Source organism: Anopheles merus, chromosome 2R (genome assembly GCF_017562075.2).
Source record: "Anopheles merus strain MAF chromosome 2R, AmerM5.1, whole genome shotgun sequence".
Classification (NCBI taxonomy): domain Eukaryota; kingdom Metazoa; phylum Arthropoda; class Insecta; order Diptera; family Culicidae; genus Anopheles; species Anopheles merus.
In genome coordinates, this window is record NC_054082.1 from 36,490,297 (window position 1) to 36,517,801 (window position 27,505).

Consider the following 27,505-nt stretch of genomic DNA (forward strand, 5'->3'; position numbering starts at 1 on the left):
CTGCTGCAGGGAATGATTTATAGACCAATATGGTACCAGATCCAGTTGAAGGACTGTACTGTAGGTACTGTATCAGTTCCGGACCGGGACATGTTTGTGAACCGTTGCATGACAGAGACAACCTACAGACGCAGTATTGATAAAAGAACAAGAAATAGAAACAGTTTTGGGATCTAGATGGGGTCGTGAGGAGCTCCAGAATCGGTTCGGGACCAATTCCATAACCAATGTGTAATCAGGATTAGGGTCATGTACGGTATTGCTTTAGGACTACTTCCTGGACCGTAATGGGCACAGTGAAATCTAAAGAACCGGTATAGATTTAGTATCAGTTCCAGAACCGGTGTGGGTTCGTGATCACTTCCAGGATCGGTAGGGATTCATGATCGGTTCCCAAACTGATATGAATCTAGTATCAGTTACAGGACTGGTATGGGTTCGTGATCGGTTCCAGGACCAATATGGATTCGCTATCAGTTACAGCATCGATAAGGGTTAGTGCACGGTTCCAGTAACTGCATTGGTTGGGGTTTAATTCACGAACGAAATCGACTCAGTATCAGATTTAGGACCGATATTGCTTTGGATTAAGTTGTCAGGACCGGTAATGGTTATTTTCAGGCTCGGTAAGGAATGAGGATAATTTCCCGGACCGATATGAGTTTACGATGCTATGAGCTCTTTTAGAATCCCCGCCAAACTTATAAGGCTAGTTAAAATGACTATGACCAACGTCATTTGCCAGGTGAGGGTGGATGGAAAACTCTCAGAGCTTTTTGCTACCACCAAATGTCTGCGGGACACCACTAAATAGGGGGGCGGGTGTCCCTGTCCTATTTATCTTGGCGCTAGAGAGGGCCATCCGCGACTCGAGGATGGAGACTGCGGGAACGATTTTCTATGAGTCAACTCAGATCCTGGCATACGCTGATGATATAGACATCATTGGTCTGTGGCTCTCCTGAGTAACAGAAGCTTACCAAGGGATTGAGCAGGCGGCAGATAAACGAGGCAACGACCAAACTGATGTTGGCAACATAAACGACCCTACCAATAACAAATCCAAACTTACATAGGCGTGACGTACGGATCAATTTTGTACAGATCACGATCAAGATCGTGCAGCTTATCAAGCTCGCCAGGCTCCGGTGGGCTGACCATGTTGTACGCATGGAAACGGACGACCCAGCCCGTAAAGTTTTTTTAGGCCGTCCACAAGCACAGAGGAGGTTTGGTATGCCCAAACTGAAGGGGGCAAGATGGCGTGAAGGCTGCCACCATTAAGGCCGGGATAACGGACTGGCAGACGTAGGCGCAAGACTGTGAGCGGTTTCGGACACGCCTGAGGTAGGCCAAGACCGCAAAGCGGTTGTAGCGCCGGATAAGTAAGTAAGTAAGTAAAATATAAGATTGGAATCAATTCCAGGAGCGAAATGGGCTCGGACCAAGTCTAGGACATGTATTGGTTTGAGCTCAGTTATAGCTAGACCGGTATGGATTCAAGATCAGTTTCTGAAACGATATAGATTCAGAAACGGCTCCAATACCGATACTTGTTCGAGATTATTTCCATGACGAGCTCGGGTTAAGCATTACGGTCAAGATCAGCATGGGTTCATGTTTAGTTCCAGTACAAATAAAGCTAGTTAATAAGATCCATGACCGGTAGGGATTCAAGATCAGCAAAAGGTCAATTAGGAATTCATCATTCGTTCAAAAATTCCGTTTCGATAGTCATATTCACCTCAGAATCAAGAATACAATATTGAAATTGCGTTGCGTATCCCCAGTTATAACCTCTCCAAATTAACCAGTGTCATAAAAAAATACATATCTACCACAAAAAAGACGTACCTTTACGATTGCAACAACGCTGATCGCTCTGCCTCTGTTACATTTCCCTTCACAATTTGTTTAAGGATACACAATGCTACACCATTCTTCCATCCGGTTGATTTGCCGCCTCATTAACGACCTGCTCACGAACTCAACCAACCCCTCGCGAGACCGGGAAAAGCCAAACTTTTCTACCTTTTGATGGAAGGAGAGGAAGTAAGAGAGAGTGAGTCGAGAATATCCGGTAAAACGGCATATTGTTTTGGCTTTCAATTGTACCCAGTTTATAAGGGGATAAGGGGTTCGAAGGGGATAAAACATTCGAATGAAAGCCGGAAAGAAGCTATTTTCCTTCCATTCGCAATCGCTATCCTATGGCGACAGGAAAGTGGAGGAGCTTTCGTTGAGAAAGGTGCCTTTCATGATTGTAAAAGGCGACGAGACAAGATGATCCAAAGTTTGACGGGATTTTGTGCAATCGGTGGTGGTAGTTCCCAGGGGACAGCGAAAGGTGCCGGAAAGCATCCCATTACCGTGCAATTGCGCGATAGTGCATCCAAACAATACAGCAGAGAGAGCAGCGATCGATGGCAAAAGCCCGGATGGCACGAAGAGAAAACACTTTGCCACCAAGCATTTCCGTTTGCTCTGATGCACTACGAGCAGGTGAAACGATTGGTCCCTTTGTGAAGCAGCTCTCTATTCGCGTGTATTGTCTTATAGTGAAAAGCATACGCAAACAACACAACAAGAGTAGAGTGAATGGCTTTGTGTACACATTGTTTTTGTGTGAAATTTACAGTAATGCATCTATTTTATGTGCAACGCTGCAGCTCGTTCTATACGGTGGAAATATGTCTCCTGTTTTAAAACATGTTTTTATTTTTTATTTTACATTATCGCTTTATGAGTGAAGCTTCATCAGAACTGATGGAACTTTAAAGCACTTTAAAACGGAGCGAGTTTTTTTCTCATTGTGAGTTGCATTTTTTAATATTCAAATGCAACAATTTGTGCTCCAACTTTATAGCACATCCATTACCATCAAGATGCTGATGATGATGATGATGATGGCGATGTTGTCTGCTTAAAGAGAAAAGGACCAACACTATTCGCGATTGGCGTTGTTGTGGTGCGCGTTGTACGCCTTGATGGACACCGCAGCTCGCTGAACGGTCGTAATCTTTATGCGGAACAATGACGAGCATATGTGCCGTGTGCTGGTAGATGGTATGAAATCGGTGGAATCTGCACTACCGAATGGGCAGGTGGGATGAGATAAGATGCTCTTGCTTACTAGACGGTTCATATCCTAAGTGAACGCAGAGAAAATACGTTTCACCTTGTGCAATGTGTATATCTTTCGCCTTTGTTTTTTTTTTGTGTACTATTTCTAAAACGCGCGATAAAATGTGAGTCTCAGTCGTAGATAGTAGCTCTGAAGATCCGAACACAATTCGGTACAGTTTAATATAGCTTTGCAAAGGAACGAAACCCTCTTTTTTATATGGAAAAGGACTGTTTTGGTACAAAGTAATGATATTTGCTAATCGACTTGTCTTATACTTTTGGAACAGTAATTTCTCAAATATAAGTGATTTCAAAATGGCATTTCTGTTATCTAAATAGGTTAAATTAAGGCCTAAAACATTAATTTGTAGCATTGCATCTTTAACATCAATTGAGAGATATAATGCATACTATACCATACTTGTGATACCTAGCGACTTGAAATTCTAGCCATAAAACAGGCGTGCAACAGTTTGGTAAAGATACCAAATTGAACTTAAGGCAGTTGTGATACAACGCAACCACCTTCGCTGTGACCGCTCACTCATACAACCCCAACAAAGCACACGCTTCGTTATCGGAATGATTGTGCTTATCATTTGGCCATGCTCCAACGGTAGGTTAAATACGTTTTGATAAGGCTTCCACCACGGTCTCTGCCACGACGACGACGACGACGACGACGGTACCTTCTACAAGCGAAAGGCTCTACCACGTACCCTTAATACGTGACCGTCTGTGTGTGGACTAGGCCATTTAGTTAGTTGGCTTGTTACTGCACGCAACAGTTCCATGCGCCCCATCGGTAGGTGAGACAGTAATGGATGAACCACTACTGAAGCGGGTATCTAATTAGTCAACGTTTGTTCATCATCGCGGCAGACGGTGCTGAATCTGCCCTTCTCGGTCAGCTTTTGTTGACTTGCCAGAAGTGGCGGTCTAACGATGGGGTCGCACATAATTAATCGACGAAATGCGAGCGTGAAAGCATTACATCCCTATTGCCGCATACCACCGTTCATAAGAGTCTCATGCGCAAGCGAATCATTTCGCACCCATAGCATCGCGTCACGCGTGTCACATTCTTATCGATAGTACCGTGGAAAGGAACATGCCCTTATACGCGTTTTGTGCTACCGAGTGCACGAATAGGAGTTGTTTCGTACCAGAAAATGTTCATCCCGGAATTACGCTCAATTTTCATTTCGCTTTTACTTCACTACGCTCGTGTTGTCATTTATTTTCATTAAGTCTCGAGAAGTTAGCAGAATGGAAACGATATCGATTGTTTTTCCTGTGAGCTTTCCTGTATGCTGCCGCTGCACAATTACTCGCATCGTGGAAATTGAATAGAGATCAATCATACAGTATACAGTAACTTACTGTGGAGTTTGCCAGATTACTGACAGAGCAAAGGTTAAATATAAAAAAAAAAACACACACACACACACACTCGCCTGCATATGTATTATTGATTCTGGTAGAATTCGAGTTCAAGTGTTTATTTGCCTTGCTTGTGTTCATGTATTTGTATGCAGATTCATTCACTTTCCCATTAATGAAGCAGCTGAATTTACCCATACTAACAAGTTAGTACAATACACTAATAAATCTACTAGTTTCTGGTAGCCCTGTTTTGCTTTTACACAAACTACTTACATGGTTTTTTGGCATCTTTTGTGCTTTAAGGCGCTTTCATCGCAAAACAGTTCAAAATACTGATAGTGTCTTTCCGTTTGAGATGATTTTTTTCGTTTCGATTCAGGAAAAAAAATCTCCCTTTACACAGTAAATAAGAAATGTGATTACCTTACATGTGATACCTTCCACGAACTTCCCGTAGCATTCCATCATTTGTCTGGGCGGGTAAAAACCCTCATCCAGTGCTACCCGAAATACCCTTCGGTGAAAAAGTATCCATTTTCTCCATTTACAATTCTCCGTGCCGAGTTTGTGAAGCGCAGTAGTGTAACACGATCGCTTCGCTTTGGCAAGCAAGTAAGAAATCATCTCCCCGTGGGGATTTTTTTTAAACTACAACTTGCCACATTCCACTCTCCCGACGCTGTTCCGCTAAAATTTAAGGACACAAATTGGATGCCATTTACTTTTGGGCCGACTTCACTCCGTCCTGCTAACGAGAGAGGATCAGATTCTGCAACGGTAAAGATTGTTATGGAGTGCACTAATTCTTCGGTATCCTGTGGTGAGCTTTGTTGCAGATAACCAATCCACCGGCTCCAATCTGCTACTGAAATTTCCGGTTCCGTTGTGATTCCCTTTTCGACCGTTACTGCTCATCGAAATCAAGCGTTGCAACGGAAAAGTGTAACATCCGATTGAAAGGGTCGATTGACAGCCTTCCTGCCTTCCTTGTACCGACCAGGCACCCGTCTGATTGACCCCGGCTCGACAACTAGCAAAGCACGGTCATAAATTAATATGCAAATTTTGACTGACAGACCCATTAATTGCCACCCTCCCCATCGAGGCGATGCTTGATCGATCGATAAGGATCGTGCAATTCGTATCGCGCTGTCCGTTAGAGTGGGTGGTGTGGGCGTATTAAAATTAAATGACCATCGCCCAACCCCCCCAAATCATAGGCCTGAAATGGTTCGCGTTAAGTTTGCACAAACGGAGGTTTAATGAAGCATTGATGGACATTAGAATGGTTGATCTATTTCATATTTTTTACCCATTCTCCCCATAGCAAAAGGCAATAAATAATGATTATCATTGATTGTTCATTAAAAGAAACCAACAACATGATGTATGCATAACAAGTAGATCGATTAATTGCAGTACTACTGTATTGGGAAGCAATTAAAATGTTTCAAATTATATAGAAGCTTCTATATATGCTCGTAATTGTTTTTTCCACATTTTGCTGCATAATCGCAAACAAACAAATTAGTTCTACGCCATGACATGGCAGCTCAGGACAGCGTCACATGTCACGCAAACACCGACACACATATTCCATTTTCCATGACATTTTCCAATTTTCCCTTTCTGGTCGACAATTCTACCCGCTGATCCCGTGCTATTGCATCGCGGCATAGCTGTTCCGGGGTCGTTGTTGTTGTTTTTTTTTCATTCGATTCCGTAGAATCCGCACAAAATCGGATTCGATCTTCACCAGAGCAAATGAATCAATTTTGCTGAAGCATCACGATACAATGGTACCCCGTTTCCCGGCCGATTTTGCCTATTTACTTAGCTTAATCTGCTTTACCTGTACGGCGTATCAAGCGTACAAGTCAGTCATCGAACCGAACGCTGCTTGGTGAACGCTTTTCAGCGTGACGTCAACGCGTTTGTTTGTTGTGTAAGCAGCAATTTGGATTCGAAATACCCGGCGAACGGCGAACGAACCGGGTCGACCTGGTATGGTATATGTGCACCTGGGGACATTCCGGCATGCAAATTGTGTCATTGGCGGTGGGTTTAGTGGCGCGTATTACGAATTAAATTTTGCTTGTTAACAATTGCGCTCCCTTCGCTGTTAGTATAGTGACTTCGATTCGTCTAATGAGTTCCAACTCGTTTGATACGGTTCCAGTCAACTACCGACTATCTTGAGGTAAATTTACACATATTTGTTTTGTATAATTGCCTCACATTTGCCGTTTATCAAACGCCCTTTTGTTGTGAAACTTTCACAGTTTGAATTGATAACAAACCCGGTAAACCAACAGCAACCAGCCTTCAACCAAATGTGAAACTGTGCAGTTCAATTGTATCACCTGTTGGCTTGAGCTTGGCCAAACTAGTAACGTAGAAAATGTGTACCAACAAAAAAAATGAAATCCTCCCCATCAACACTTCAACCGATCACCTTACCTTTCGTCTTTTTACCACCTACTTTGGCGAAAACCTGCTGCTGCTACAACCCCTCTCGTTTCCTTGCACGCCGATAAAACCTGTTTGCACAGCTGATAACGCGCCCGAAGACGAAGGCAGTCGAAATTTCCCGCTGGGTGTTCATTCCGCGCGATGCTATGGTACGGTATCGGGGGGTTTCCGCTGGTAAACATCACCACCCACCTGGATGGAGGAACCCACGTTTTGTAGGCCACGTTAGCGTTCGCTTTAGGGGCGCGCGGTAAGCAACAGATAAGCACACGCTGGCGGTGTACGGCGAGTGTTCATCGTGTTCGTATTCGTGTAGGCTGCACTGTGGGACTTTTATGTTAAAAAGTACGAAATCATAAAATTTTACTTTTCAGCTTGTAATGTGTTTTTTTAAGATGTTCTTTGGGCCTTACTATGATATTTACTGTAGCTTTTGACACCAGTCATTTGATTTGTTGCACTACAAATTATGAACCATTTTAATAATGGCTTAAGTTGTTGCCAGTTGTTTGTATTCGTCTTATGCATCTGCATTTGAATGTTTCTTTCTTTATCTATTATATAGCATATTGTAACCATTTTTCTGGCAAGATATTGAACAATTTGTCTGATTGTTTTATTTCCACTCGTTATCTTTTTTTCGCTTCATCGTGTAAAATGGTATTTTAAAGTATATTATTAAGTTGTAATTATTTCGACATTCTAAGTATAAACATGGAAAAAACATAACATTGAATGGAAATAAGGTTTTTTTTCAATTTTAATGTCAGACATATTCAAGATATGTTAAGCCCAAGCTTATGTTTATATTTTCTGTGCGAGTTTCATTGACAGGAAATGCTATTTACTTTACATTCCTAGTCTATTTTGTCTTAAGCAGCGATGATCAGAAACGTGGTATGTTGGATTCAAACGAAAGACGATTTCCCCATTTAACAAATGTGTAGGTATAATTGAATAATATTCCAATAAATGCTATTTTATGTACGTTTATTGCGAGAGTTTTGTTTGGTAGAAAATGTCACTTATTCATTAAGGAATTTAATGTGTTATATTATCATATATCTTGTTTATAAGATTGTCCGCTATTTTCATCTGTAAATGTTGTTTAGTCACAAATATATTTTGTTTTAAATAATTCACCGTAACGAGTGGAGACAAATAATTAACCCAACTATCGTTAAAAAAATTCATGTGAATCATTAGTATGATTCATATATATTTTTTTAATTGATATATGAAAGAATAAGGAGTAAGGAAAATCAGAAAAAATAAATGAGACTAGCGCATAAATCATTATTCCGTTGACCAAAAACAGGCAGCTAAACAGTCTAGCACAGCAATACGGTAAGCACAGGACTTACCAATATTGATTCAACTCAACACAAGAAATATTTCTTAACAAAAATTGGTCAAACTCTTCTTAGACGATATAATTTCATCAAATACCTTTTTTCCTACTGCAATTGTGACCGTTTTCCCAACGCTTCGCTTCCCCTTAGTGAATCGGTTGGTCGGTTCATCCGAAATTCATCCACCCTTATCACCATGGCTTCGGTTTGTTTGGGGCTTTTCCGATGAACACGCCGGCGGACCGAGTCACAACAGCTGGGCCAGCATGCTACGATGCGTTCACCGCGCGCAGCAGCGATGTTTGTTAGCCAGTCTAGCGAAAACCGTACCACCGACAGGACGCCAATCTTTGCCACTGCACAGTTACGCACTCGCAGAAGCTTCGGTACAAGCGCCCATATCTACCCGCGTGCCCGCGTTATCTGTCCACACCCCTGAATGAGGGTTTGTTTGCATCACGTATCATAGTGAGGTGATTTCGCTTTCCCTTGCCCCCTTCTCCTCAGTGCGGACAGGAGGCAGTGTGTGTGTGTGTGGTGTGTGTACTATTTCATCAGACAAGTAATCCCTGCACGGAGTGTGATTCAGCCGGGTTTTACGGAATCATCGTACGGCCAAAAGTGCAATTTTATGCAAATCCCGCGCGGCAAATCTGTGAAAACAAACGAAGAAGTGATAATAACAGCAAACAGCAGTGTTGCTGTAGCGGTTTACGGGTACGGGTGCTGAAGGCCGCCAACAAAAACCAATTTAAAGTGGAATAATTACAACCGAACAAAGATCCTCCTTTACTGCCCACAGCGTACTGTTAGTTTCTTATCAAAGCGGGTCGCTTCGAGCCACAGTGTGCGGTGGCGTAGCCAAGCGAGCCATGACAAAAGCGAAAAACGAAATATTCACGAAAGTGTTCCGTGCTAGAATTTCCGCCTTTCTGCAGCCACGGCAAGCTCCCGGGGAGAAAGAGTGAGTGGCTTGGAGGGGTTGGAGAGAGGCATAAGAAGCAAGATCGTAACACGGTTGCGCGTTCCACAGCATTCCAACGGGATGCTTTTACACCGTTAAAAACCATTGCTCACTGCCGCGGCCGCCTTGATCTGCTCTTTTGCGAAAGAATCGTTTCATCTTCGTTACCCGCGGCCGTGTACGGCTCAATGGAGCATTGTATGTGTGTGTTTGCGTTCTGTTGTTGTGCTTCGCGGCAGTGTATTGTAAAAGAGTGTGTTTATTCGTGCAACATAATTCTTACCCCACACAACACCTTACACACACACACCGTAAGGAGAGGTGGGGGACCGTTGGGCGTTGAAGGATGCCACAATTTATTCCTTCCGTTTTTTTCCTAACCTCCTTCGTTGCCGTCTCGATTTGTGTGTGTGTGTTTCCGTCCCTGTCTGTGTGCCTGTATTGTTGTTCGCACGCGCTCCATTCCACAAACAGAAAGTGTTCTGCCAGCGAGTGAGGGAAAAATTAATTCTGCCTTATTTTATTTATGCATTCAAAAGCGTACTGCCACGTTGCCGCTCGGCGCACTCTCCAGTCCACCTGGAATCACAGTGAGGGCGGAAGAAAAGCCATCGCTCTGCGTCATCAACTCCTCTGTGGGGCCACGCGCGCCATGTGCAATTTGCCCGCAGGTTGTGCGGTTCCCCCTATAGTGTTTATGTGTGTGTGTGTAGTGTAGTGTGTGTATGTGGTGTGTGGCACCCACTATTCGATTACCCACTTGTGTGGTATATCGAATGTGGTTACACGTGTATGTGTTTACTGCAAAGAGTTAGTTTTTCACCGTTCCTTTAGGGAAGGTAGTCGTGCTTGTCCCGTAGGTGGTGATGGTAATTCATTAAACGCGTTTTACCAGACCGCGAGTGAAGACAGGAGCACCGGACCAGCCAGCAGTGAGCACAGCAATTTTCATTCCTGGTGCAGCCAGGAAGGTTTTGTTCCCATTGCACATTACCGTTCTCCTCTTGGAAGTACAAAAGCTCCCTTCCTTTTCGCCCTTTTCCCTTTGCCACCCCACACTTTACACCACATTCTTGGTGCGCCTTTCAAAGCCGCAACAAAAACGTCTTTTTACACGTGGAAACCGTCGGTCCGTGCACACTTGAAGACGTCTTTTCATTACTGTTTGCTTTAACCGGCGGTAAAGAAACGCTGTGCAGCCCGAGGGAGTGCGAGCTCAGCCACTTGAGCCGGCTGCCTCGATGCAGCATGAAGCTACAGTGTGTATGTGTGTGTGTGTTCTACTGTGAACGTGCAGTAGAGGTCCTTTGCCGCTTACATGGGGCGTTTGTTGCAGTTGTACAGTTTCCATGGAAGGTGTTACTGAACAGGTGAAAAGAATCTCCTCCCCACGTTCTCTGGTGAAAGAGGTTAAATTTTAATTAAGAGCGATCTTACAAAAGAAATAATAGTAACCATTTTCCGTGTCCTACTCTTGCGCAAGTCGCTATAAAGCAGGGGTGTTGTGTTTAAAGAAAACTGTCTTTGCATTTCCATTCCCCACTTAATGTTTTTGTCCGTCCGATTCCTTACATGGGGGTGTTTTTATTTAACCAATCCTTCTCTGTGTCTACTTGATTATTATTCCCTCCTCTATTACATCTGTTCTGCCGTCACTTCTCCGTCAGCAGCACAGTCAAAGTGAGTGTATATATCAGGTGGGCTTATGGTGTTCTTTCTCACCAATACATCGACACACAATTTGACGGGTTGTTCCATAACAAAATCTAGTATGCCTTGAAGTTTAAACGAAATCTCGCAGAAATTGTATGTGGTTTTACTCAGGCGTAGCACGAAGAAAGAAGCCAAAAAAACTTACGTGGCAGCCAGTTCTTGGATTAAAAAGAATATTTGAAGGCTATAGATTCCCAAAAAAAAACATTTCTTTCGCGAAATCTGATACATAGGCAACAATTATTGAATCCTTTTTACCAGCAAGCAAGGAGCAGTGTACCAACCGAACCAACTATGATTTTATACTGAATGTGAGGAATTTATCAGAGTGCCTGCACGTATATCCTTTGGTCCTGTTCAACAGACCACCGATTGATCTCAAATATCGAGTAAAATTGTGAAAATTTTGGATAGAGTTAGGAGTGAGTCCATAGAAAAATCATCAAAGCATCCAGTTTGTTAAGGATCTAACTGTCAAACCAGGTTTTTGTCCTATTTTCGTTTTTAGACGTCAAATTGCACTGGGCTTACCACCTGATATATCAACTCACTTTGAGCACAGTGCAACTTATCGCTGCCAAGGCAACCGAAACAAAACAGTTCAGTGAGTGAGTGAGTTTAAAATAAGCGTGTGGTGCATTTAAAACAAGGGCAAAGGAAACCCCCTATCCATGCTCCATGTGCGTTGTAAGTGTTGTGAGCTGCAGTAGAAACTCAACAAGGCATATTTAAACGCACACACACACCCATTCGAGTGCAGTGTAGTGCTAGTACTATCGCGATTTTTTCCTGCCAAAGTTTTGAAACCGGGTCTGCAATACACACCGTCACCTACGAACCATGTACCCGTACTACGAAACCGACTGGAGCATACTGCCGCCGGAACACAATCGAAGGTAGGTCCGCACGTGTCGCTTAGCTGGCGGCCAAAAGAACCCTTACCTCCAACCCCTTCCCCCATTCTTGCGCCCCTCAACTGTACGGATCCTAATGATGGAACAACATGGAAAGCGACATGTCGCGTGTAGAGAGTACACGAACAATCACGAACATTTTTCTAATGGAGGAGGAGGGAACTTTTGTGACTTTGGTGGGAGAAAAAGTTTTCCTCCTGCAACTGTTTGTTTCATCAACGAGTGTGTGTGGGTGTGTGCGTTTTTTTTTTTTTTTTTGTAGTTCTGTCTCCTACTTCCTTATCTTCCGGCGTTCCCACGCTACACCCGGTACGAGACGAACATGTGGACGAAGACGACGGATTGCTTGTTGACCTTTTCGCCTGTTGACCTGCAGAACTCGTTTCGCTCGTGCTTTTTGTGTGCCCTTTCCTGTTCTCTCAAACGAACTAGCTTCAGTTTCCAATATCCGGTCTCCGTTTTCTGTCCTCCCGGTTTAACTTCCTGCATCCTGTGTTAGTTCGTTTGCGGGAGACGTTTGCATTCTACCTTTTTTCGCACAGCCCCCGAGAGTTTGCATGCAAGTGACCTTCTCGTATAGCTGACAGCCGTGCCCGACTGGATCCATTGCTCTGGATTGGAAAATGGAGGTTTAAATATGAAAAGTGCTTCTTGCCGGTGCTTGCAAAGGCTTCCCCGTGAACATACATTTCGAACGGTTCGGTGCACTGTGTGCCTTTGGTTCAATATTTTATTACACACTTCACCGAGTAGTAGTAGTCTACGCCGCATACCGCTTTGCGGAAACGCTCTCGAAAGCCGGTCACTCGATGCAGCTGGCCGTGTGTGTGTGTGAAGTATATTGGGAAAGCTGTTGAAAAATGCAACAGTCGATTCATTTTGCATTTTTTCTTTCTCGTTTTTGAAAGAAAAAAAGGTTTTGATTCTCAGCCATGCATCCACACACTGCTTGCAGACATTCCCATCAACGAATAACTGATGTAACGTGACGGTAGAGAGCCAGCGCGATAAAAAGGTTTTTTTATATGCTTTGGCTCTGAATTTTAGCAAAACTTAGCAGATTAGTTTTATGACATTTTGAATGAATTTTTGTCAGCAACAACTTTCGGCAAAGGTAACACGGATGCATTTCGATTTTAATCCTTTCATCTTTTAATCATAGCCAGATAAAACTATTAAGCTAACCGCTTTTGTTCTCGCTGTTAAGTGTAGATAAGCTGTTTTCTAACCCAAGAAGAGCAGTGAAGTAGATTAAACATGATGTAAATTCTTACCATTGTTTTATATAAAGACATACTGTAAATATTCCAGCTTTTCTGACCAGTAACAATGCTTTATACATAAATATTTTTAAAATTTACTATTACGACGCGTGCCGAACGGAATGCCTTTCATGGGTTCATATGAAACAAATCTTTGGACTGGGCTGGCGATATATAGGACTAGCTATTTCGGTACAGCAGTACACCAATCAACCACAAATAGTCAAGCCCTTAAGACAGCGGTCGGCGAAGTCCGGCCCGCGGGCCAAATGCGGCCCGCCGCAACATTCAATCCGGCTCGCGAAAGATTTAGATTTTGACTGATTTTGAAAGATGGGAAGAAACTATTCGTGTACAAATTACTGAATATCTTTTAGAATAACATTTTCTACCATCGTACTCTTTCAACTTTAATTAAAGTACTTTGGAATGACGATCTCCCGGCCCAGATAAACTCAGTAATGTAGCCACTTGTACCTCTGTCTTCATTTTTAGCTTCTTTTGAAACCTCAAAAATGAACCTGGGCTCTCTTGCGATGCTTTGATTGTTGCCTAATAGTACCAAGAAGTTGGTGACCAAAACGCAGACACGTTCTTTTGCGACGACAGACTTGTGTATGCAGTCCATTTAAGATGCTACGGGGCGTCATTCGTTGATTGCGCACGCTTCTACGTTGGTTGGTTCACTTTTTTGGTCATCATGGTAAGAGTTTGACTGATAGAGGTGTCAAGGCGAGGGTACTGATAGAGGTTGTCTGTTGTCTCATGGGATACTACTATTCAAAATGCAATTAATGTTTTGTTAGAGCGGGTGAAGATATTCCCATGATAAACCTATGAATTTTCTCAATTTTGTTAATGCAACCGTTTTGTAATTTTAACATTGTTTCAACACGACAATAAGGCTTTCGGAATGAAGAAAATCGCACACGGAATTTAATATTGATGAGATATACTAAAGCCTGGTTACAATAAATGTATTTAAAGTTTTGCATGCGACTTGCAGAGCATTACAGTTTCACCAACGCAAAACATGCAATAATTTTTTTTAAATATAGTGAAATAGCTCCATACATTTTCACGCGATAATTTTTTTTATTTTGTTTTATTCGTTTTTCTTAATTTGACACAAATCAGTTGGTTTCCCTTTAAACTATTTTAGGGATATTTTCGATCGTATTAGAAAGCAAAAACAAATATTTAAAAAAAAAAACCCTGTTGTTTTAACGAGAACGACGATTCCACACTGTTGCTGTTTACGAGTACAACAATTATCAAAGTGTTTTTTCATAAGGAATCAGTTATCAATTGATCTGACATGGCATTACTTATCCGTAAAGCATTTTTAAAATTACTGAATCTATTTTTACTTCGATAATTTTTCAACCGTTCAGACTTTTGTATCATCCTCGGAATATCTTAAATATTTTTTGGCCATCTATTGCCGATTCTCAAATGATTAAAGATTGGAAATAGTTTTTAAAGTAGGTATCATTAATTTGAAACCATACTTGGATGATATAATTACAGAAAAACAACAATTATACCTAAAATGTTTCTAAAAGATGAAAATGTAATAATTTAAGCGCAATAATAAAAAACCACATTCACCTGGCCCGCGGCACTCGATCATTTACTAAAGTTGGCCCTTTGCCTCAAAAGTTTGCCGACCGCTGCCTTAAGGTATACCTCAACTACAGTTGTAGCACCAGTGATAAGAAATATGCTTGTGTGCTGCCCATATAAACGAGTTGCAAGCGTTGCAATTTGACAGGAATGGCCTCTCTGAATCCAGTAATTTATGACACTGAAAACAATTTTAGGAATGAAGAGAAATTCTTTCGATAGAAGTGTTTTTTTAAAGGCAATGGATTTTGTTTACCAATATAAAAATTGTTTAAATTTTCCTTTCACACATTTCATTAAAATACTTGTTTCCCCGACTGCAATTGGAAGACTACAGAGGTCATGGTTGTAATAAAATTCCATCATTCATGTGCAATAAATCGGAATATTTTAAAACATTCTCTGTACCATTTTATTCTCATTTGCAACTTGTGTGTGTGCGAAGGCTGTCGTGTGTTGCCAATAATTCCGTTTCTCAACATCGCACCGGTGTTTGCCCATTAGTCACGATCGATAACGGCGATAAAAAGCTTCCCCGACTCCCTCATTTGCAATTAAACGCTTCTGCTGCTGTATGTTTCAAATATGTTCTAGTATTGTAATAAATAAAACTGTTACCGGTGTCATTTGCGACCAAAAAAAAACTTTACTTCGAATGAAACGGTCAGACCGCAAGTTATCTACCGTTTTTATCCGTCGCATCCATTTCGTATCACTTTCACTTGCTCGCTCCTCTTCATCGGCACGGAAATCTAATCGCAAACAGAGCGGTTTGAGTCAGGGGATGATTTGATTGAATGTGGCGCGTATCGTGCAGCGACGAGCGGACAAATCGCGACGAGAAGGAACCCCTAGCTTGAATGTTTCATTTTCTGGCTCCATCAAACCCGGTCCCGGATCGATTTGCCGACTAGTACTACTACACCGGTGACATCAGGTGTGTACGTGCGTACAAACAAACTTTCAATGGGCAATAGACGCCGCGGATCGGAGCAGGAAAACAACTTACAACTTTCCTGCGAATGCCATTCGAGCGTTATGTGTTTCTTGCGTTTGCCCTTTTACCGCACCATTTCTCCCGATGACCTGACTGTTCGATTTGCGGTTCCTTTTAAAGTCATCCGGCGTGTATTGAGAGGAATGTATTTTTTTATTTCTTATTTATATTCCCTTCTCTTTCTCCCTTCATCTCTTTTTCTCTCTCTCTCTCTCTCTCTCTCTCTCTCTCTCTCTCTCTCTCTCTCCCTCTCTATCTCTGCCTCACTTTAAGCGTCTTTCTATGCAATAAAAACACGATATCAGTTCAACTTTTTGCCCACTCGACGAAGAAAGAATGCGCCCGAGGGAGCAAATGTTGACGGAAATTGTTTGTTTTCTTCCCGAACCTGCCTCCTCCACCATTCACATGGACCGTTGTGGGTGCTTGGGAGTGAGGGGAATGGTAACGCAAGCCTCTCTGTGTGGCCATTTGACAGGATCCGTTCCATTTGCGATTGATGTATTCGTTTCGTTAAGGCCGCAAACGCAAAATCCTGTGGCAGCTCACTGGCTTTGAGTGGTTGATATTGATGGGCCACTTGGAGTAGGATTCAGAGCAGAAATATTAATAGCACAGCGGGTAGGGCAGCAACACACATAAGTCGCACGACAAGACAGAAATGTATATGTCGGGAAGTATATTTTCTCCGTTTTATTGATTTCCGCTGACGTATGGTATGCGAGCATGGTGTGGTGCGAGAATTATTGGGAACAAAACTTTTCCTCGTTTTCGTGGGTCAATGGGGGCAAAAAAACTTGAATGCTACTTCTACAGATGGCAAGGTGTACTAACTCCTCCCTCTCCCTCCTCCTCTTCCCGTTATGCTAGTTGCTGTTGATGGCCAATGGGGAGGGCAAAGTTTTGGGGCGCAATGTGTGCGTCCTTAGGTGTCGTTTGTTTATCTGCTTCGGTTTTGATGTGTTGACTTTATTTACTTCTTGTTAGCGATGTTTAGAAGGTTTGTAATCAAGAGCTTTGCATGTAAAATATGATTCGTGCAAGGATCGTTTATAGGTAACTGTCTCACTTGACAATCGAACAGTCTTCATTTTTCATCGATCCATGATCAATCGATAACTTTTACAAACGATAAACAAATTAAAGCAAAACATCAACAAAAACACTAAAAGACTACGCTCGAGAAGGAATTCCACATATCTATTCTATAAAAGCTCATATAGCTTTTAGAAATGTTAATACTTCATAACCACGTCAATTTTAAATCACTGCTAACAGCATTTCCATGCTAAACTTCCGGATCATAACACCCTCTTCCCATCTCGTTACAGATGCAAACTTGTCTAACTCAATTTAAATCAATTCCGTTACTGCTCTCACAGACGCCTCGAGGAAAAGCGTCCGTCCGCAGCCGGTACGCAGTCTTGTACAAACTTTGATGTACCCGCCCTAACACGGTTGGTCGTGTAAAACTGTACAACTATCACCCCCAAAAATGCTTCCACAGGTGCGAATGTGTCTCTAATGGTGTAAGTCAGCCCTCAGGAAGCTCGCTACACAGCACATGTAAAACACGCCTTTTATTTGCCAAAATGTAAATTGGAACATTTCACCACGATAGCCACGCTGCTAATGGCGCACTGCTGTCGTCGGTTGACTAGAATGGAAATGCTAATTATTAACGAACAACGGGGCTTTACAATGCCATTGGCTAATAATTTTCAACTTTTCCCGTGTGCCGTGCCGCCGGAGGCACTGTTCCGGAGTTTGCTGTTTCATGTTGCGTTCGATGAAAAGCATCACCGCTACAAGGTTACACTATCAGCGATCGTTTAGAATAAAGACCGCTGTGTAAAGCGACGTGAAGCGCACCGCTAAAACAATCATGTGCCACTCACGATGTATTCGTCTGCAGGAGAATTCCCTGGCACCTTTCTTACGCGATGTTCACTGGTGGTGGTGGTGAGCGCTACAAAACGGTTTTCCCATTTCCGATACGGCCTGATCGCCTGCGAAACGAACGAAACGCGCCCTTATTTGAATGGCTTGAAACGTTACCGACCATCCAAAGCAAAGATTTTGTCGTAGAATGACGAGAAGAATGTTTACGGAATCCCCGATCCTGTCGCCCTCGCTTTCTCTCTATCGTCTGGTATGGCAAAATTCAATCACACCGGTAAACGAGATGAAATTTTTAAATAAAATTCCTTCCCCGATCCTTTCTCCTCCACATCGAAAGACGAAACTGAACTACTGGTAATGCAACACCGAACTCTCACCGCGATTGTATGCTAAAAGTGACAGTAGGCCACAGTAACAGTAAATGCTGCTCAGTGAAATACGACAGCTGAAAGGCACTTATCCGTCTTCGAAGCAGCCATCGTGTCAATTGAATGACGAGATTGACAGTTTACCACAATGGCGACCGAGGGCGAAAGGGAAATGATTGACAAGGTTGTGTGCGAAAGCATCTCATATAACAGCGATTTACATCACACCGAGCATTTAAGCTCTTGCATGTAGCACGACAAAGAGGTTGTACGATGTAAAACAGTGTTAGGTTTGCAGGACAAATCGAACGAAAAAAAAAAAAGAAAACAAATGATGCACAGCCACTAGGCACAATTTGCCCAATTATAAGTCTAAGCGGTGTTGGCTTTTCGTTCGTGGCGCCCAGTCACTTCACTTCAGTCCCAACTCGCCCGGCCACATAACCGAGAGCAATTTATTGGTCAAATAGTGACCAATATTGTGACCCCTTCGCTCGGTCTCTTCCTTCTTATCGGATGGATCACACGCAAGCACAAAAGAAATGTGTACATTCTCCCACCAGTTAACCCAGCCATGAAACAATACGTGGCCAATCTTTTCCAGCTGATTAGGTTACAGCTAATGGTAACCATGGTAAGGCATCGCTTCCCTGTAGCATCTCCCATCATCGATGCGGCAGATAGTGGCGACCAAAGTTCGCCTTTCCGGTAAAGTGTGAGTGTGCGGGCAAGAAACACACCATGGCCCCAAGTGGATACGCTCCAGCGAGAAGGATTAAGTGCGTCGGCAGTGCTCAATTTCCGCCCATACCGTGTCGAGCGAGCCGAAACAATATTAACAGCCCGACACTGGCGCGCGAATCGGGCGACCGAATATGAATCCTAGGGGCAGCATAAAAAAAAACAACCTTTTGGACAGTGGGAAAGACAAAAGCGGCCACTCGTACACTCGCATCACATCGGAGACAAATCAGGACAGCGGCAAATAGATGAAAACGACTCCCAATATTGACACGCGATCAGCCTCGGCCCGTACCATCAGGATGAGGCAACGCTGTTTGCTCACGAAATTAGAGCACGTGCCCGTTTTTCCCCCTTATTCCCGATTATCTGCGGAGAGATGGGGACAATGCGGGGATTGATGCTGGCGGAGGAGATGCTGTTGATATTCTACCTTGCACTGGCATGTGGAAATTTCTGTGGAATGCTGACCAGCGTAATTTATGGTCAAATCCTTTCCGATACAATTGGCTCCAAGCTTGGCGCTGCCAGCGTTCATCTGCCAGTGCTCCCACGCGTGTCATCTCACGGACTTGTCGTGTGTGTGTGTGTGTGTGTGTGTGTGTGTGTGTGTGTGTGTGTGTGTGTGTGTGTCACACACACAGACATGTGTCACATGCTTGACCGTCCCCGGCGGCTGTTCGGATTCCGTGCTCGGAAACATAATTAATCGTTTGTTTGAGCCGGCAGGTCAAATCGCACCGTGTGCTCAAACCGACTCAAACCGAGCGACCGCAAACATATGTTTTAGGGATGGGCATGTCCACACACACTCCCATCGTTGTGGACTACCACTAAATCCGGTTTAAGTCGGTCTCCATAGCTGGTTCATTTCGGTTGCCTTGGTTGCTTAAAAACCACACTGACTGGCGTGCTGGCGGAAAGAAGCGGAGCTATTTTATGATTAGAGCCGGGTAGAAAACAGCCGAGAACGAGAGAAACTCGAAACGGTGGTTCAATGGTCGCATGAAATATTAACCAAAAAGCACCCTGCTGCACTCCGAGGTTCTGTGCCCGTGTTCGGTGCTCCCTTGCAATGTCCCCCCAGACGGTGGTACCGGTGGAGAGCTGAAGCTGGTTCGGAAATTGTAACGACACCATTTTGAACGCAGCAACCCCTCGGAAGAGGCTAAAATGAAGCGAGAGAGCTTGGCCGAGGGGAGGACAACCATTAACGTACAGCTCGCGGAGCCCGTCCGCATCACACTCGAGACGTTCTGGAACGTGAACACGGCCACATCCACGTGCTACGTGCGCACCCCGTTAATGATCGAACGCGAAAATCCCATCACACCTCGTGCGAGGGTGTCGTCCTGGTTCCGGTGTGGTGAAGATTACTTGGGGCAAGAAAATGCTCAGTAACAAGGAAGGTTTGCTTTATTTTCCTGGGTGTTGCAAAAGCAAGAAGATGCGAACTTTCAGACATACAGCGTGACGTCAATGGAAAACCCAACCTTCGGGTGGGTTGTGCTGCTTAGCTTTGCGGGAAGTTGGTGTGGAATTGACTGTCGAAAAAAAGAGCAGTTCAAACGCAAACGTAACAGTTTAGACACCAAAATGGCAAATGGTAAACGTACAAACTAGCGAAAGCGTCTGTCTGTTCCGTTCACCCTTTGCGCTATGTACACAACACTCCAGCGTGTGCACTCATTCCCTGTTGCAAACTATTGACTCTACCAAACCTTACCCATGCCCGACCATCTTAATTAGCTCCGTGTCGAACTAATGCGAAGCAACCGCACAGCTCGCTAAAACACCGAAGGTGTCATTTGATGTGGTTAGGGCCAAAGGATCCCACGGCGACGGCAAAGTGTGTCACACCAAACGGGGGGGGGAGGGCAGCGAAAGTTTGCCTTTTCTGTGGGTCTGCTGAATCTCATCGGTTCGGCTCCCCATTTCTCAGAATCTTTGATGGTTTGATTGAACAAACGGTCAAATGAAACAGCGGGTTTTGGAATGGGAGAGGGAGGATGGAAAGGGTAACTCTAATGCGCTTGTCGCGACACCCCGACACTGGGCCGATCGATGCCATCTAGGTTACGGTACTTCGCAGGAACCATTAACCCCATAATACCTCTTACTTATAACGAAATTGTTTCGTAATCTTTTTCTGATTCCTTTCAAACCTTTGGCCCACCCAACCAAGGGTGTCCGGCTCGTTTTTTTTCTTTTTATTATTTGGAGCCCTTTTCTAGGCCAAGCAAACGTAAGCAAATTAAAGCGTTGAACCTTTTCGGCGGCATCGTCTACCCACAAAAAGGTCTATTGAAGGTACGCTGTTGGGGGCTAGAACGTTTGAGGAAGAAGTTTTTTGAAGGTCCGATTGGGAGTGCATAAATGGAAAGAAAACCCAACAACAACAACAACAACAAAATCAACAGAACAATCACCGAAAGAATGGACGCAATGTGCAATGCTTTGCGCTCTTAATCCTATCCAACAGCAACAACCACCAGGCGGCTCCATGGTGGAGTGCAATGTGGAGAAAACGATTGAAAAAATAAAAACACCAGCTTGGGAAACACAATTCCCCGAACTGATTTAATGTTTGCGCTACCCGATTTGGAAAATTGGCCGCAGAACGAGGGATAAAGAGAGAGAGTGAAAGAGAGATGAACAAGTGGCGTTAATACCCCAAGAGAACGCTATTCTTTGCCTTCTTTCGGTAACAGCAAGTTCAGTTTCCCTTTTGATGGTGATGATTCGGTTTTAAAAATAGCAACGAATAGTTAATGCGCTTTCCCTACACCAGTGAGGGTTTATTCTTCCTCCCTTTCACAATGCCCTTTCCGCTCCCTTTGAATGAGCTTACCACCCGTCAGCATCGGGGCAGCCCTAGCTGCTTGCCATCAGCCCGATCCCGCGCGCCTTGATGGTCGTACACCCGCATTTCCCGTAGTGCCTAGCAACCATCTGTACACTAATGTGCATTGCCTCTGCCATTACCATGTCGCTTTCGCTTAATGTATTTTCACCGTTAAACAACGATTTATCGAATTGGCACACGGACTGTTGTCGACGTCGTCGTCGTCGTTTGCCATTCAACATCCGGAACAGCCGTGCAAGCGGTGCTCTGTAGTTTTGCTCCGGTTCGGTTGATCAACCTGTGATTTATGCATAATTTCTTCCGCTCTCGAATGGGTTTCCGCCATTTTTGCAGCGCCTGCTTTGACGCAAAGGAAAGAAAGCGACTATAGCGGTCGCACCGGAACCGTCACTATACAACGGTCGAGCGGTGCTCTGGTGGCCGTTCTGAACGGACGATTGAGTGCTCCGGTGCCGGATGAAATGTCCCGTAGCGTGAAACCCGACCCCGGGGTGGCGAGCCGAACGAAAGCGAATTTGGGTAATAAATTTCTATGACCTTTCTTGCATTCGGTAGAGGAACGATAGCAAAGGAAAGCCACGTTACGGGCTCGGCTTTTTATACCCATTCGCTCAAGTATCGGTCATTTCCATTCCATTTTTCTTACCTTCCCGTTCATTCGAGCCCTATAGGAAATAGCTTACCCTTTTTGCAAGAGGTATGGAAAGGTTTTTCTCTCTCACACACACACTTCGCGCGCACTACGCGAAAAATGTGTCGTATTTTATGTTTATACCCTACATTAACACTTCACTTTACGGTGTATATCATCGATGGACCTGGTGGACTGACCGGTCAGCCGGCCGGCCGGCCATTCACGTTGATGGATGCCTGGGTTAGCTCGTAAACGATTTGTCAACGCGCGATTTCGGTCGTGCAAGGTTCAGTCGTGCAGATTAGTGGCACGCTGTTTTGTTTCTAAAGCGCGATAGCGTAGGGTTGACCACAGCACACCCAAACGAAGGAGGAAGGAAGCGAAGGAAGGAAAGGAAGGAAAAGTCACAAATTTTTCCTTTGGCGATTCTTTTGCCGCGCTAAAATACACAATGTTTGGGTGGAAGATAGGTCGAGCGATGGTACAACGGCACGTTTAATTTGGACGAAGCAGGAACACTGGAATTGTTAATTCTAAAAGGATTAAACGGTGTCCGTGCCAACGGGAATCTCGCTTGGAATTAATTACTTTTTTCTCGTTGTTTTGTAAGCTGTCATGTTGTGATAACGTAGACCGTTCTTTTCTTGTCGCTGCTGATGTTGGTTTCGAAAGTTTATCCCTCTTTGATTTAGACCCTCCAAAATGGGTAAGCGATTCTTTGTTAGTTTTACTGCTGTTTGAAAGGATAATCTGGTTATAAAAATGTCCCGCGTGTCAAATGCGATTACTTTTTTTTTGAAGCGCGGGTTTTGATCGACAATTCTTATGCTATACAAAATATAAATAACGATACACAAAAAAATCATGCTTCGTCACAAAGGTTTCTTTTATTTGGTTTAGAGATTACTAAGATATGGCTGCTCATTTAAAATCTCTTTTTTAATTGGACATGGCATAAAAAACTTTTATGTACAAAACCTCAAAACTATTCATGAAGTTATATTGATTTCATATCAAAAAAAGATCAAAATATGCTTAATGCTTAGATCATTTAGAAATGGGACACTTTGCAATGCGTGTATCTTTTATACCATTAATCCAATAGAAAAAAAATGGTTGAATGAATCATAGGTTTTGTTATAATGTATTTGAAAAATTATGACAAAAATATATTATTCACCTTTTCGACGAAATTCTTGAACCGGCGCACAGCTGTTTTAGTCGCTGATCTGGTCATTGAATTCCACCAATTCTACATTTGTATGATGTTGCGTGCAACAGTCAACTTGGACAAATTTAAACGTTTGGCCAGCTCCCAAGATGACACTAATGGATTAAACAGATAGTTGTTCACAATCAAATTTCGCTTCTCTTCTTGCATGTCGAATATCTTGGAGCTGGAATATCCAAATTGGATGAAAATTTGACAAAGTGTAGTTTTTACTGTAGTCAACTAAACGCTGTCAAAATATTCCATTTTTGTCCACAGAGGGCACCACTGTAATTCGAACAAAGTGCCCCTTTTCTAAATGAACCAAGCTTTATTTATATTTTAATTTGTATATTAATAAGTAAATTTAACATAAGTGTTAATAAACAAGTATTATATATACCAAATATTTCACACCATTGCTGTAGTTTACTTCAACAGGAACAACAACAGGAAGGAACACACACAACATATTGCATAGGAAAAGGCTTGTACAGAAACTAAGCACGGAAACCAGATGTTTTCCATCCATCATCGATAAAAAAACACGTAACAATGAAAAAAGACAATAATGGTATTGGTATTGCTCGACATATTCACTGAACCTAGCCTGTTAGGATCAAGATAAAATAAAATTAACGATAAAGATTGACTCCACGGAATAAGTGTGACAGAGAACATTACAAATGCTATCAATATGGCAAGATGTGCTTGACATATTTTAACTGTGCATATTTTATTGCAAATGTAATATCTTTTTTACATCCACTTGCCTTCTAATTTGATGTCAGATACAGTGGGTAACAACTAACCTTCTAATTTGGTGTCAGATACGGTGCGTAACAGCAGGTTACAACAGGTTACAATTAGAGTTAATTGTACATTAAATAATTGATTGAATAATAAGTATACGAGCTACTTTACCATAATAAAAACAAAACAAAACAAAACCTCACAAGCATTTTTCCTCTTAGCATAACGTGCTACGTACTTTAAATGCATTATTTGGACCAAACCTCGTGTAGTCAGTACATGATATGGCCCGGCTAAAGATTGAACCATGTCCGCTTATCTAAAAGTTTATCAATTCATTCAATTCAACCCTAATTTCCAAACGTGTTTCCTAACCCTGTATCACTCACATCACTTCTGGTGCACTTTGTCATGACTTAGATTCATGCATCAACTGTATACAAGCACATTTTTATAACGACAACAGCAACCAACTACTAAAATATACATACTTCCTATTATAGCACTAGCTGTGGAACGTTACATAGTACGCAAGCAACCACAACAACCAACACTCATATTGGGGTTTGTCATCGTTTGTAAGCCTTTGACGTAACATCACGCGTAAACGAGTTCCCCTCGCTCTCCATTTTGAAAAATAGCCACAATGTTATCCAGCTACCTAATTCTCCCGGTACCTCAACTGGTTTCCCCTCGCTGGGCTTTAAAACCGCGGATTTTGGCATCTTTATTTATCCTTCGTGTCTGTCGCCGTTCCCCAGCGTGCTGCTGCTTCTTGAACAGGGTGTCGAAATGTGGCCTACTTGTGATACTAATCCTACACTTCTGCAGCCAGTGCTGACACCCGATGTTAAACCGTACGCTACGATTATATGTGTGTGTGTGTGCATGTGTTGTTTGTGGTATCTTATTATCTTATCTTCAAAGTCATGTTCGAACCGAGCACACAACACGGTACTGTGTCGTTCGCCGAACTGATGGAAAAACGACAGTTGGCAAGATTATTACATTCTGCGACTTGTGCTCGGGTGCTTTCTTTTTTTCTTTCATCTGAGTTTTTGGCAAAATCTTTCACCCTCCTCCATCGACTATGGTAAGATGCACTCACTTGTGCAGAGAGCTGATGACGTTCATGTCCCCAACCACACACAAATCAGCACAAGCACTCCGTTCCAGTGCGCTGTTGCTTGTCTCGTTGTGCACCAACCACAGTGCACGGTGGTACGAGCCACACACCACTACCACTACCAAACTGCAACTGGTTGTATCTTATCAGCAGATAAGAGCACTCGACGTTCAATCTCTACTTCCTCGTCACCAGAGTGTGTGCTGAACTGTGTGAACTAGAGTGAAAAACAGGGAAAGGCAGGCGAATGGGGAGCATGAGCATGAGCACCTACACACACTCACCCTGCTTGTGCAAGTATGTTTCTTCAAATGGGAAAGCATACGGAATATTGCTGGCACTGGTTTTTCGTTTTATGTGTTGACGGTGCTGTTTTCGCTGTGCTGTTCCCATTCTCCGTGTACCGTTGTGTTTGTTGGGTGTGCAGTGTTTATCCTTGCCTCATCCACAGTACAGTTTATCGACTTTATCAATATCGTTACGGCTCGTTGGCTGATTCAACTCTTTCTCCATCGTGTTCGGCTGTATGTGGGAATGTGTGTATGTGTGTGTTTGAGTACGTTAATGAGTGAAGCATCGATCGAAACCACCTTGTTATGCTTCCATCGGTGCATCAGCAAACGGTGGTTGTTTGAAAATCTTGCACTATTTAACACTTTGTTGCACACCATGCCATCATGCTGTGCTCTGGGGTTTACCGTACATCATCGTTCCAACATCGTTTTACTGCTTTACACCTGTACACCAAGCGTCCGGGATAAACGCGCCTACGATAAGACAAATTTAAATGAACCCTCACCAATCGATAGAATCGACGGTTTGGCATTGCGGTGTGGGAGAAATGGAAAGCTATTCAACGCCCAAGGCAATGGAGCAATGCTTTTGGTTCCAGAGACCCGCGCGATCGCAATTTGGTGTGCTGGTGGTGCACGATTATCACCGGAATGGTAATTTTATCATACACACACACACACACACACAAACACGCGCCCGCGTGCCCAAATACGCCCGTGCTCGTTTACCAAACACTTGAACGGGGTTTGCGTTAAATTACGGCGAAAATGGAAAAAAAATCACTGTATAGTTACTGCTGCTGGCGGAAGATGCTGGCTGGTAGGAGACTGGGCTGGAGATGGCATTTCGCTACAAAGTGTACGCTCACATCTTTCAGAGGAAGTTGAAAATTGAAAACCGAAGTAGAAAAAGCAAGCAGACGACATGTTGTTTTGTCTATGCAAACATGACAAGGCGGTAGGCAACCGTATTCCAGACACATTGCACTGAATTGATTGAATTATCGATCCGACCGCCTGCTTACTGAATGTGAAGCAAGTCACACAACCAGCTGCAGATTTATTTCGTAAAAAAAAGTATGCTATCAATCAATCAGACAATAAACCGTCTTGAACCGTACTGTGCACGGTTGCAATAAATCTGATTTGTCGCGAAAATGCGTACAAAAAATCGTTGAACATCAAACAATTACGACCTAGGTCGCTTTCAGCTTAAAATGTAAACCATTTTAAAACGTGTTAACAAAGGTCAAACAATTCATCAGAGTTTGTGTTTGTTTGTTCTCGAAACGAACAACACTAGACAGCAAAGAAAACAGTTTAATTAATTTTCCACCGTTTATCAGTCGGCCATTACGGCTTTCCTATTCCCTGCCCTGCAAATTTCACCAAAAACCTACCAACAGTCCAGAATTTATTACACGCGCCGTGCCCGTACGACGGACAAACTTTTCGAATAATGCCAACCAAAAGTGATGTCCAGATGGTTTTAAGGACCTTCCTATCTACCAGCAGGCCCCTTACCCGTCCTGTCGCTTTGCCTTTCTTTGCTGCTAGCGAAAGCAAGCCATTGCTGTTCAGTTTTCCAATCTAAGCAGCAAAACTTTCCGCCCATTTCAATATTACGATCCTCTATTTGGTCACAGTGTATGATTGCGATTAAAACAGGCCAGAAGAGAAAAACTGAAAAGTGTATCTACGAGAAAATCGGTGTAATAAAATAATAAAATAATGAAGAAAGTTTTTTTTTGTTGTTGTTCATAATTAACCGAAAAAGTTTTGCATTATTCAGCGATTACA

At 43.2% G+C, this 27,505-nt stretch overlaps 1 protein-coding gene across 8 annotated transcripts in view; it reads left to right on the top strand.

Moving 5' to 3' along the window:
* The first annotated feature begins 8,621 nt into the window (after positions 1 to 8,621).
* The window catches only part of LOC121590343 (AP-1 complex subunit gamma-1-like), a 37,386-nt gene continuing 18,502 nt past the window's right edge, over positions 8,622 to 27,505 (top strand). The window contains exons 1-2 of one of the 8 annotated variants that reach the window (XM_041909933.1): positions 8,622 to 8,809; positions 11,497 to 11,909. In XM_041909933.1, coding sequence (XP_041765867.1) covers positions 11,854 to 11,909 — 56 coding nt within the window. In that variant the 5' untranslated portion in view covers positions 8,622 to 8,809; positions 11,497 to 11,853. The other 7 variants (XM_041909931.1, XM_041909937.1, XM_041909935.1 and 4 more) reach the window with 7 other exon arrangements.